The sequence below is a fragment of the Salminus brasiliensis genome, chromosome 1 (genome assembly GCF_030463535.1).
Source record: "Salminus brasiliensis chromosome 1, fSalBra1.hap2, whole genome shotgun sequence".
Taxonomy (NCBI): domain Eukaryota; kingdom Metazoa; phylum Chordata; class Actinopteri; order Characiformes; family Bryconidae; genus Salminus; species Salminus brasiliensis.
In genome coordinates, this window is record NC_132878.1 from 56,232,803 (window position 1) to 56,246,518 (window position 13,716).

Consider the following 13,716-nt stretch of genomic DNA (forward strand, 5'->3'; position numbering starts at 1 on the left):
AAACCCCATACATAATTCAGGAAGGGCTGAGTATGGGTTTTCGCTCTGCTTGGAAGATGACACAAGACAGACTGGGCCTTGCATCAAAAAAGTTGTAGTCTGAAGTCCGTTGCTCATTACCGTTATACATCTGTTTGATGGTCTTCTGTAAGACAGTCCTTTTTCCTCAATCACGCTCTGTCTTACGTTGCAAAATAAAAAAGCCACAGCTCCCAAAGGGATTTGTTTAAGTCTTTTAGCACACAGTGGCACCAGGTGAGTAAGGTGAGCTTAAGGTGAGCTTCTTTGAATATAATTTTTGTATCAAGACAAACTCTCCATCTTGTTAGGACTCAAGGAAATATAACAAGCCTCCTAATAAGCCTTTCTTCTGCTGTTAAAACTGAATTAACTAGAATGCTGAGCTAAGCACAGGGGTCTGTGGTGCTTGGTCTACACTTGGTTAAATTTTTCATTTATTGTAATAAATGTCCTACAGTCACTGAGGATTCAGCCATCATTTCATTTAAAGGGGTAATATTATTGTTTTCTTATAACGTTAGTGTGGTTTCCTGTACCAAAAAAAAAACTGTTTAAAGGAACCATTTAGGAACAAATCACATGAACAGGATTTGTCACTGACCCCTAGATGCAGTCCATTAGCCAAAACATGTTCGATATCTGAAATTAGCTTCTTTAGTTTACAACAAGAGCTGCTAGGCTTACTTTACTAACAAACACTAGACTGTCACCAATATCACCTCTGTAAATACATGCATGTAAATACAAGTGTCTCAATGTCTAAAAATGTGCTCAAATTGGATTGGCACAGACAAATTGATGGTTTAGACAATGATATTGCATAGGCTACTTCCCTGCATAGTTGTGACATGCACCCTTAAACATAAGACCACTACATATATCGCTGCTACTGTTGTACAAATACTGTTAACACATGCACATGCAACTCTACTCGAACAGCTTGCATATGCATCCATACTGTACTGTACTCAAACTTTCTTTACATAGTGTTTTTCTTTTACTTAGCTCTGTTTTTTTATTAAACTTATTCTGTTTCTTTTTCTACTGTATATTAATATATATATCTATATATTAATATATTGATATTAATAAGATGATGTTGGTAAATGGAGAACTGCAAAGTAAGAATTTTAATTGTACAGTGTAACTGCTTGTTACTGTTGTGCACATGGCAATGAACTCTTGAATCTTGAATGGTGGGCTAGACATGTTTAGTAACCGGACAGCACTTTTACCTCAGCACAGTATGTGGTATCACTCCATTACTGCGTTATGCAGATGCTAATGTCGTTCTTTAACAGAAATGTTCCCAAATTGTTTGGAGTTCACGTAAATAGATTTTCAAGGCAGATAAATGAAAAAAATGCCACGTATTTACAATAAGATTAACTGAGTCCAATGTCCAATGTGTTTTGGCACAGTCTTATCCTAGCATCTCTGTTGCACAGGGATCAGTGAACAAGAATATGGTTTTCATGTCTGAACTCTTTTTCTGTGATTGAAAAGCAACCCGCTGTCTCTGTGTTGTGTGTTGTATAAAATGTCCCACCTAGAATGGCAATGACCTCATCGTCCTGAATGACCTCTAGCGACCCAGAGACCACGAAGCAGAGTGTGTCGACGCTCTCTCCAGCGTGGAAGATGAGGTCTCCAGGGGCGCAATGCGTGGTCTGGAACTCCACTGCCAGAGAGCGCAGGCAGCCGTCGCTGGCCAGCCTGAAGGCTGGGTGCTCGTTAAACACTTGCCGGTTTAGGTGGACGCAGATGTCCGCCCGCATGTCTTTGGGACAGATGGACAGCACCTGGGCAAAGAGAGGGGAAAGGGGCATCACTGCACAACAGTGACATGCTGCGTGTGGTGTGTGTCGGTCGGCGTATGTGAACGTGGGTGGATGACAGTACGTATAAGCATCGTATAGTGGTCAGCGCTGCTCTAATCACGTAGGCTGTAGCTGACTCGATACAATCTGAGGGCAGTCTAAAAAAAGACAATTCAGCAAGTGTCCAGCCCATAAAATATGCAAGTCAAAAAAGTGCAGAGCAATGTGGTGGAGAGTGTGTCATGGTGACAAGAAAATATGGAAAGCACAGGCACTGCATTGGCAGGCAGTGAATTTAGCTTCTTTTAGCACAGTTCATTATTTTTGCCCCGCTGAAGGAAACAAAACAAACAAAATAAGATCTTGCTCAGCTGCTCTTGGTATTTGCAAATGTCAGTTTCCCAGCACGCATGAATATTTCATTTTGGTGCTGTCTAGAGTTATAATTAAATTAACTGTGAGCTGAAGGACTAGCGTACACTCTCTTCCCCTCCTCTTGCAAAATAGAAAGTTATTATAAAAACAACAGAGGCGTAAAATATCCTCAGTAATCCTACTGATAACGTTATTAGCTGACTGAAATAGCAGGCCGAGAAGAGACAAATGCGCTTTAGAGCAAATTAACTTTTATTCATCATTACATATGTGAATAGTGCTAACCCAGAGTCTGATCAAGGCTCCCTGTTCAAATGCTGAAACACAATGATTCTAATTTACTACACTTCGATCAGCACACAAAATCAAATACAACTAGCCGGTATTGAATTTAGCACACATCAGCCATGCATCTGCAGTAGCCTATAGTATAGATCCCCTGCATCAGAGACTGACCTATGAAGTATTAGCTCACTTTAAGATGCTTGACCTTTAACCCATTTCCTTGGCCTGTGGTAAGCCCTCAGATTTCCTTTACATTTTTAAAACACAAAGTATCACTTCACTTTATAATGAATTATATGTGTACATTCTTTTTTTATATTATTATTTGTTTCTTATATAGAAGTTACTCCTATTGTTTTTCTTCTTCCTTTTTTTAGTTACATTATCAAAACCGCAAACCACAATTGTGGACTTGAGATGCATACTATATTTGCCTACTTGGATAAGAATGTGTGCTAAAGGACATAAACATTCAGTACCAGTTAAAATGTTGGACACACCAGGATAAATGCGAGCTGATCATAATCCTAAAAACATGTGATCCAAATGCTAGGGCATATTTTTCAAAAAAAAGAAGAAAAGAAGAAACCAGGAGTACACAAGTGTCCACTGCTGTTAGGATGCCATGGCTGGTGGGGTGTCAGGTACGCCTAAGTTGTAAGTTGAACTGAAAGGAGATGATTTGGTCATATTGGCTATTGTGGGAATTTTTGGTCTTGCTAAAAAAGTAAATGTGTATGCATTAATGCACATTAACATACTGTAGCGGCATGATTTAAGAAGTGTTTTTACCCTCACACATACACACTGACACGGTACTTAAATGTAGGCCTACTTGAAACCACCCCATGATGTTCTAACTATGGAGGACAGCTGTGTCCTCATTTTAGATAACATTTTAGGTATTTTATATAAGTGAAATATTTTTACATGTACACATTTTTAACATTTAAAAATATGCTAAAATCAACTAAATTGGTGCAAAGCAATAGATCAGATATTACAGATTACAGCTGCCCTTTTCAGTCTGACTCAGCTACAATTGTGGCTATAAGGCAACCATTAATAAAAAGCTCAATTTTTTTTTACTATGGTTTATGATAATATATGAGATTTTAAGAATTTGAGAAAAAAGTCTAAACACTTTCCACAAAAAGCAAAGAAGAAATTATATGTTTTCACTCCTTTTGAAAGAATCTAAATGATCACATTTATAACATTTAATTGCACTGGGGTGGCTTTTTGAAAGCACTTCAAGAAGGGATTATATGTGTTTGTGTAGGTGCGCATTTGTGTGTGTGTGTGTGTGTGTGCTTCTGTCTGAGGAAGCTGTGGCATTAACCTTACATTATTAAGTGCCAAGTAAAAAAGTGGCAAGAAGTGCTGGTTGCATTCACATGCTAATGGTTCCATTAGAGGCTGTGGGACAGGGGTGGGAGGCGGCACAATGGAAAATGAATTAGATCTCATCTCTCTCACGCTCTCACCAGAACTTAATTAAAATGCTGCAGAGCCCAATGGCTGATGAGCCATCACAGTGGGAGACCTTCACACAGCCCAGACATGCATCATGTGTACTGTACATAAGCCTTGTCATCCCAAAAATAAGCCTCGTCATCCCAAACACAACAATAATTCAAACTAATTATTTGTGTTGGCTCCTTGCGTTGGTTCTTGGACATGTACATGTCTACATCTTTGTGCTTGGATGATGGTGAGTCTAATGTATATTTCAGATTTATATATATTTTCATGTGAAAGGTCGGGGATCATTTCCACAACTCAAAAGGCAGCCTCTATAATGCACTTCATTCATCCAGGTGCTGGATTAGCCTTGTGCTTTGTTTATGACCAAATTCAGAGATGCAGAACTACTTCACTATTGTTCTTAAGTACTACTTTTCCAGTTTTCTACTGGAGTATTATTTTTCTCCTACTTCCACTTTTACTTCACTGCATATTTTGGATGAGTTTAAGACTTTTACTCTGTAGTACTGTTACATTGTTTATGTGCTGCATCGTTACTCGTTACAATTATAAAAATGCTATGAATCATTCAAACCCACAATATCACCACCAGAGCGCTAGATGCCACCGTCACCGGGTTTAATGAAGCCGCCTCAACATTATGCAGAACAAGCGATCGAGCCGTGAGCTTCCTTTCAGTCTGCAGCTGCACTGAGAACACTAACTCTAGAGCTTTAGTTTATTTCGAGATGGAAGAACCAGCACCTTCAAATAGTTGTCTAATGTCTTGTGGTCTAATGACCTGAGATCTTTTAGCTGTAGTTGAGTTTACAGTGGGTGAAGCTCAGGGTTTTAAGCTGCTCTCCTCACTGGTTTTTACAGATGAAACACTTGTATGTGGCAGGTTGAGTCAGGTCTGTTCAGGCTTTCTTTTGGGGGAGTTTGTTTAGAACTCTGTCTTCTACAGTCCTGTTATTGTACTACAGCCAAAGGAACTGTGACAGTCCTTACGTCTAAGCATTTGAAATAATCTAAACAATAATATTCAGACTTTGACTGCTTTCTTTAATAACTACATAACACAATACTTTTACTTTCAGTACTTAAGTAGTACATTTAGAATAAATTACTATACTTAAGTACAAAAAATGTTCCTGAAGAGCTTATCAGAGCCTCTCTTCTTATGATTAGTTGAAATGGTGTCATTTGAGCATGGTGGTACCTACAGTTTTAAAACTTTTGACTTTTTAATTGAATTTTATTTATTTTTTTTTTTTATTTATTTATCTCTGTAAACACATGGATATTATTTATGAAGTTAATTGTAAGGTTAAATTCTTATGTTATACACTCAGCAGCAAAGCAAAGCAAAGCACTACCTTACTGTGAGCATTTTTCCCCAGACCTTAAACAGCTGAAGTTGCATGAATTATAGGTATTTTTAAAAAGGATATTTAAAGCTGTCATGAACACAGCATAGGACTCAATATGATCTTTTCTGACATCAACATTAGTGGTTGTTTCTTGCTAATGCATTTGGTCTATTGTTTAATTAAGTTATGGATATTATTTAAACATGGGTATGAATAAACAGCACAACTAGCAACGTCAGCTCTGTCAAAGTCAAATAGTTCAATTGAAAATCAATTGAACAATTTATCTGTAACATTTAACTAGAACATATTAATTTCTTTTTTGTTTTTGTGATTAATGGGAACAGGAAGGCTCAAACCAAACATAGGTAAATTTACATGCACTTATCATGGTAATATTTGCAATCATGATTTCTTTGAACTGTTCTTGTTCTGGGACAAAATGAGTAACAACATACACATTTAATTTAAATGAAAAAAAAATAATTACATTTTTTTTTTAATTAAAACAGGGTCAAATTTAAACAAACATGGTCAAACATTTACAGACAGCAAGTCCAATATTTGGTAATGTTATCAAGACAAACCTTGACTAGACACTTCTGGTAACCATCAACAAGCTTCTGGCATAATTGGTAGAGTTAAACTAAAAACCCAATACTGCCATTAAATCCATGCCTAGTATGAGTGTCCATCAACTTGACTTTTAAGCACATTCCAGATATAGTTCTGATAGTGCTGAGGTCAGGACTTTGAGAAGGTAATTCCAAAAGCTTAGTGTTACTCAACTGTGTCCAAGTTTTAACCAGCACAATAAAACTATCGACTTTAAATAGCGACACCGGCAGTGTCACAGTGTCACGCAGCTTTTAATTTATGACAAGCCTGTGCCTTGGTGGTACTTGGGTTGTTATTCACAATCGAAACCAAGTTCCTTTTAGCTGAGGGTCGCATTGTGGGTCTTCCAGACGATGACAAGGTTCTTGGCAAACATAGATACAGTAGTTTCAACTGCAATCTGCAATCTGAATTAGGGTCCTTGGACTTTTCCATTGTACTGTGAGCTGGTCAATCCAATGGGGGCTTTTTTGGGGCCTCAGAGAAGCTAAAAGCTGTATTCAATCACGATCACTAACAGGAAGTTCAGTGTTAAGTTGCCAATTTTAAAGCCATTTTAAAACTTTCAGTACCACAAATGTAATAATCAGTGGTCCTGAAAGGCATCTAAATAAGTGTCAGTGTGTATATTTTTGACCCTGTATGTATAATTATGAGCCCATGTTGATATTATAACATGAAAAACATAAATGTCATACATTTTTGCACATTGCGGTTTGATACAGTCACTGTATTTAGTTTTAGTATGCCCAGAGCAAATCCGAAGTCAATAAAGGGAATGTAGCATTTATTGCATAACAAAACTCCCGCATGTGGGAAAGACACAAAACCCATACAATTCCAGTAGAGGCAACCTGGTGACATACCTGTTTTTTATGTGTGTAAATCCCTTTAGACAGTAAAATAAAAAATAAAAATTAGATAAAACTAGGTACAGTGAGACAGTAAGTGAGGGTAGGAGTTTGGTGTTTCTGTGTGACCCACTACACAGCAATAGATTTGTTGTTGTTGTTGTTGTTGATTAAAGCACAGTGCTGACGCTGTTTTATTCAAAGCTGTATCCTAAAATAACCTATTTTCCACACTAAATCATGTTTCTCCGGCACAGCACCACAAAGACATTCGAACTGTCGACATGATGCTTTATTATTCCAGAATCAAACATTTCTAAAGGCGTTACATGCAAGCAGTAAAGAGGGTTGAGCTCCCTCTGTCTCTGTGTCAAAGGCAGCTCTCAGCACATTTAGAGAAACGAGCTATGCTCACTGGAGCCTTTTCATGCCCACGGCATTGCGGGCAATAATGTCGAACCCCCGCTGACTTCCTCTGAGTTTCAAATTGGATTTAAGTATTTCAAACTACATTTAAAAGATGATCTTTCCATACCAACAGACAACCCTTAACTAGCCTCCTTTGGTATTAGTAATTAGTCAATCATCTCAGAATAATAAGATATGTTCTTAGGTCTTAGGTCAATATACAAGACACAACGAGTTGAAGGAGTTATGACACTTTATATAGCGGGCATGTTGTTTTGGACATTGGCATATGCATTGACAGCATAGGATGTTGAGAAGCGTTTAAGCACAGTAGAGATCTCTCTTCAACTGACAGCATCTCTTTTTAGATAGAGAAGATGGAGCTTTGAGACTGATCAGGAAAATCCGATCTCAATCCAACAGCAAATTACTTCCCTGATTCTGTCAATTTAATGCATAAGCTATTCAGAGGGGGGAAACAATTGCTAGCTAGAATATGACTGCATTGTTTAGCGAAACTGCAAGAATTTCAACACTACTAAACTAGCGAAGTGCTCTAACTTTCAAAGCCTTTTGCCTTTTTTAGACAGGCTAGCACTTAACAGATGTTGAGTCCTGATTGCACCTGAATGAGCAGAGAAGCTCAAATAACTTCACATGTTCCACTTGAGAACCTTAAACAGGCAGTATAAGGTATGACAAAGCAGAAATAAAGTTCATTCATGCACATATTTGAGTCACAAAACCAGTATGCTTTGATTCTACTTATCATTTACTGAAAAACAGGCAATACCAAAGACAATTGCATATCTGGCTGACAAGCACTGACTTAAGAAAGGTACTTCTATTCTTGAAGTCAACATTTCTACTACTCTTGTATCAACTCCAGGCTAAAGGCCATACAGGCTACAATAAACTATATAATCTCATTATGTCTGAGACAAATAATTGATTATTTGAATAAAGAATTGCTTAGATACCAAATACCTCTGGTGTAGCTATCAGAGTTTATAGCTTAATGTTGTTTTATGTAATTGCTAACTAACAATGAAGACAAAAATTCATAGATTAATATTTTATTCAAAAATGAACTGTTTGGACTTTATTGCTGATATAAGAGATAAATAAAACTTCCAGTCTTTTTCCTGTCAACATTTAAATCCAAGGCTATGCAAAGTAGCAGATAAACTAAACCAGTTTTCTATACTAATTAAAGTCCTCGGGCAAGACTCTTAAGACTTCACTGGCCCACCTCTGTAATATGAATAACCTTGCAGGTCACTCTGGATAAGACCATCAGCTAAATGCAGTAAATGTAGAACTAATTAATAATATAAGTGATGTCACTTCAGATGTGTGGCCGTGTTGCCTTATAGCTCTACATAAGTTCTATTCACACTTTCCGTTCACATTAAGCTGCTCAGTCTGTATGTCTTCACTGCAGCTGCGTCCAAAATGAGGGAATTATTACCATAAACAGTAACAGCAGCAGTAAAACTGTACTCCACACAGTTATGGTTAAACTTTGTCTTTTAATCAGAGGTTCACGTGTGTCTTGAAGCATTCGTGCAATGATGTCACCAACTAATTAACTACTAAGTTAGTTGCCAACTAATTTGCTTTTCTGTTGTCAAGTTGATTATACAAGCGAGTTCATGTTGCCTAGGAAAGTTTGCAAAAAGCAGGACATACCTTAACACACATATTCTATCCAATAGCATGGCTCTTCAAACACATGTTGGGAGAACTGCAGGAGTTAACACAAGGACAATAGTCGAAAGGAAAATGTAGAGGCTCCCTCACCTTCTCTGTGTCTATGCCTTTGGACATAGCCCAGGTGGAGACAATGTAGTCCATTACTCTTTCGCTCAGGCCCTTCGGCACCTGGTAGAGCTTCAGAAAGTCCCGTACATTGTTCAGCATCTCATGATAGCGGTTGGTGTTGGTGTACATCTGCTGAAAGATGGTGGTCACGTTTCCAAAGATGGTGGCGTACAGGAGAGCTGTAAAAGAGACAAGGAAAGCTTAAGATCCCTTCAGAGAGCACTTGAATAAAAATCAAAGGCCAGACTGAGGCAAGGGTTAGTGAAAATGTCTGCAGTGAGATCAGGGCTGTTCTGGCAGAGAGGAAGGCTATGCAGGTTAGAAAGGAAGTTATTAGCTTTCTTGCTGCTTTGTCACTGCAGTGGATTGCCTGTCATTTTCTCCTCAAAGCATCCTAAATACATAAGCATGGATATGTTGTGGAAAGGTACAGCCCACATCAAACATAAAAATCACCATACTGAATACAGCACAGAGGTTCCCGAGTTCCCGAGTATGAGTTCATTTTATGTTTATATATATATATATATATATATATATATATATATATATATATATATATATCCATATATATTTTTTTTCCCATTTGTTCTAAATCTAAGAGCAGATTTAATGTAGGGTGGTGTTTAATACAGTCTAAATAAATAAAACAATGAGTAAATGGCACTTCCTTCTTGTGCATGGACATTAGAAGCCAACTTTGGAAGAAATTAGGTACAGAATGTACCTGATGACATGAAAATAGAAGTAATCACATTCTTGGAACAGACCACCTGTCGTCCGCACTGGACAAGGCAGCATAACACTTATTATAGCTGTTTTTTACGCCAAGTGTCTGGCACATAGAAATGATACGCATCATAGGAGCAGTGTGCTGGCCTTTGCCCTCCCACAGTTGCACTAGTGTCAGGCAACATGAAAATTGGCTAATTAGAAGAAAGAAGTGGAGAAAAATCACAAACAAGTCTAAAGAAACTGAAAGCCTGTAAACCTACAGCATAAAACATTTACTGCAAATGACCAAACTATGCAATTAACAATGGAAATGAACTATAGGACGTTCTGTGTCACATCCAAAGACATGCAGAAAATAAATATTACTTTTACAAAGAAAATCACAAACAAGTCTAAGTGTCTTCCCCTACTCTGTTGAACACTGACTTCAAGTAACCAAACTATGCAACTAATGAGGTAATTTAACCATAGGGTCTGCTGTATTTCATCATAAGACGTGTACAAAATAAGAAATAATCAAGAGACGGTGAATATAAATACTAACAAGCTCCATGTTTGCAGTCTCTGGTAACAACTATAACTTTCCGAGCCCAGTGCACTACAGGATCTTTTCGATGGGCTTTTCACCTCTGTGTTGTGGTGAGATTTGTTTACTGATGCTTCAGATTTGTTTACTGATGCTCCCCCTAGCACTTACTCTTCATCCTGTCAGTTATTGTGATAGAATTGTATCTTCATGGCTGAATCAGTTAATGTGATGGAATACAAAGAAAAACACATTTCTAACAGTTATGATTGCCAGGTACACCAATTAACCCATCCGTTCGTAGCTCCCCCTAGCACTAGCGATGCTCTCAACACTAGGATGCTCAAACGCGCTTGAAAGAAAATGTGCCGGCCACTATTGCTTCACGAGTGATTAGGGGAAAGATTGCTATCCACTCATCAGCAGAGAGCACGACCACTTGTGCTCCATCAGACAGATTTCTCTCTTTAATACAAGGCATGGAATGTAGTGGGCTTAAACGACACTCTTCGATTGAATGAGCCACCAATCAAAGCTTTCAGTATATCAGCATTCAGAACGCCAGATGTTCAGTACGCCAGTCTGCTGAGAACTATTTCCACCTATTTCTATGGTACAACCTTAGATCAGCAGGAGTTAAATACAGTCATTTGTGCTTATCTATGGAAAATAAAACATTAATTCAGGGTGTGCGTGGGTGAGAGAGGGCTGAGTAATGATAATAGCTTTAGCTTTGATGAGGCGAGTAATTTCTAGGTACGACTTCACCATTTAGCGGCGATGCAGATCAATCGTGAACCGATAATTCACCCATTTGTGTGAACACAAGCTCTTACTGTTTTATTAGTTTAGACACTATGGAGCAGGCATTAGTGAGCCATCAGCAGGAATATAATTTAAAACACCTCCCTGTGCGCGTGAACTCATTCAATATTGCAAAGACAAGCACACTCACACACAAACACAGACACAGTCACATTCAAAAAAGTAAATACATGAATGCATGCTTGTAGTCTTTCATACATACTCTCCCACACACACAGATCCACACCAACAGACAAAAATGATATATGCATACATGAAAGACCACAGACACACACAGAGACACACATTCCCACATAGCAGCAACAGCAGCACATTATATGCAGCTGCCATAAATCATGTCAGACACCAATGCATTTAAGAGTGTGGTTAAGCCCAGTAATTAGGCGGGGATTACCCACAGCTTAGTGTTAACTGATAGTGCTGACGTTTCCAGCGGCCAGGCACACCGTCAGCACAAAGGTCATACAAACACAGCAAGAAGCCTCACGCCTCGGGCCCGGAGAGGCCAACGAGCAGGAAGGCTGAACAAAGAGAATGCAGTAGTAGATCCACATATTCAGTCACCATGTAAAGAGCGAGAGAAAGAGAGAGAGAGAGAGAGAGAGAGAGAGAGAGATAATGAATTAGATAATGAACATTCTGACTGGAGTAGTAAGTAATGACTGAAAAGCTACTAGTACTACTCCTACTACTCCTACTAATAGTACTACTACTGCTGCTACTACTACTACTACTGTTACTACTACTAGTAGTAGTAATACTCCTTCTGCTACTACTACTGCAATATCTACTGCTTCTACTACTACTGCTGCTACTATTACTACTACTACTACTACTACTACTGCTGCTGCTACTACTACTGCTGCTACCACTACTAGTACTACTACTGCTATTAGTACTACTACTACTGCTTTTACTACTACTACTAGTACTACTACTACAACTACTGCTACTACTACTACTACTGCTGCTAGTACTACTACTACTACTAGTAGTTTTACTCTATTACTATTATTACTATTACGACTACTACAATGGCTACTACTACTACTACTACTACTAATAATAATAATAATTATTATTATTATTATTATTATAGTACAAATATAAAAATGACAAATAATATGAATAAGCTATTAATACAAATAACACAAGCATAGTTCATAAGCACATACTTGTGCTAGGATGAGAAAGGATTAGCAGAAAAAAAACAATCAGTGAAACACCCTAAGCTCTCTCTCTCTCTCTCTCTCTCTCTCTCTCTCCTCCCTCTCTCTCTCTCTGCTCCTACTCTAATTGGAGTATCCTGCCGTAACATACAGTAGCCACACTGTGACCTTCTTCCGCAGAAACACATAGAGCACAGCGAGTCTAGTCGTGAGAATAAAGTCATTAAAAAAGAATACAAATAATTTTGGACGCAGGGAACAAATATTGAAGCCATTGTTTGTACCCTGCCAAATAGTGTATTTGTATTATATGAGAGAAAGGACTGGAGAGATACAGAAGAGAGAAGAGGAGACTGCAGTGGAAGTTAACTTCACTCTTGGGTCCTGCAGTGAGTGCTTAGAAGAAAAGAACAGGATTAGCTGGACTTAATGATTACAGCTTTCAGGGATAGTCAGCCGAACCTGCATTCTGTTTCCAGCTGCACAAGTGTTTCTGTTCTGTATGAACTGTATCAACTCCTTCTTTACCCAGCATTGACACTGCAGCTTCTGATTCATCTACCGGCTTATATTTGCTCCACAGTCAGCAACATCCAGCCATGAGAACTCTGTATTACTTCAGATTCCTGACCTAATCAAATCTGGTGAAGACATACTCGTGGGTGGTCCTCTCCGGAGGAAGGGGCATTTTCAGTCCTAAAGCCCTCGCTAACACATCGTTTGATGGATGGGAAGGAGCGGGTGGGTGGTAGTCGGACGTTTGTCATTTCTGGCATTAGCTTCTCCATAAATGCCATCTCCCCTCCACTGAAGCAGACATTTTTCTCATTAAGGTGGGGTAATAACCAATTTGACACCTTTTATGGGCCAATAATGGAAATAACAAAAGCATTTCAGATGCACTTTAGGTGTGGCCTGATGAAATACGATTAAGTGGCTCGAAACCGGAACAGCTCTCCCAATGATTTCTCCTGCACTGAATTTGCAGACAGACATAACGAAGCACTTCAGAGTGAACAGACGTTCAGATTGAGCACGCTCCATTCCTCTTCTAAATCCATATGTGCTTTTTTGTGTGCTTCACCTCCTACTCTAAAGAAAAGAAGAAATCCGGTACTGGACCTGTCCTGTTCACAATGCACACCAGTACAGCCCATTTTCAAATGCCCCTTTCGTGATGCATCCCAGTTCAGCACACGTGTGAGGTTCTCACTGTTTGATAACAGGACTGTTTACTTTTTCACTCTCTCTCTATTCAGTATCAGTTTTGGACAAAACCCTCAACATGGCATCTTTGTTGTGGTGTCAGATGACATGCATGGAACTGCTGAATGTATTCCCAAATGCCAGTTGATAAGGCCTTAGTCAGACAATGACAAATGAGCTGTGCTGTTTACAAGATTATATCTTTGACTAGTA

General features: G+C 38.6%; 1 protein-coding gene across 1 annotated transcript in view; it reads right to left on the bottom strand.

The window, feature by feature from the left end:
- Window positions 1-13,716, bottom strand: part of kcnh5a (potassium voltage-gated channel, subfamily H (eag-related), member 5a) — a 107,919-nt gene that overhangs the window by 27,136 nt on the left and 67,067 nt on the right. The window contains exons 9-10 of the mRNA XM_072682728.1: window positions 9,022-9,221; window positions 1,571-1,823 (exon numbers count right to left, since the gene is read on the bottom strand). Of these exons, the coding sequence (XP_072538829.1) occupies window positions 1,571-1,823; window positions 9,022-9,221 (453 nt within the window). The remainder of the gene's footprint in view (window positions 1-1,570; window positions 1,824-9,021; window positions 9,222-13,716) is intronic.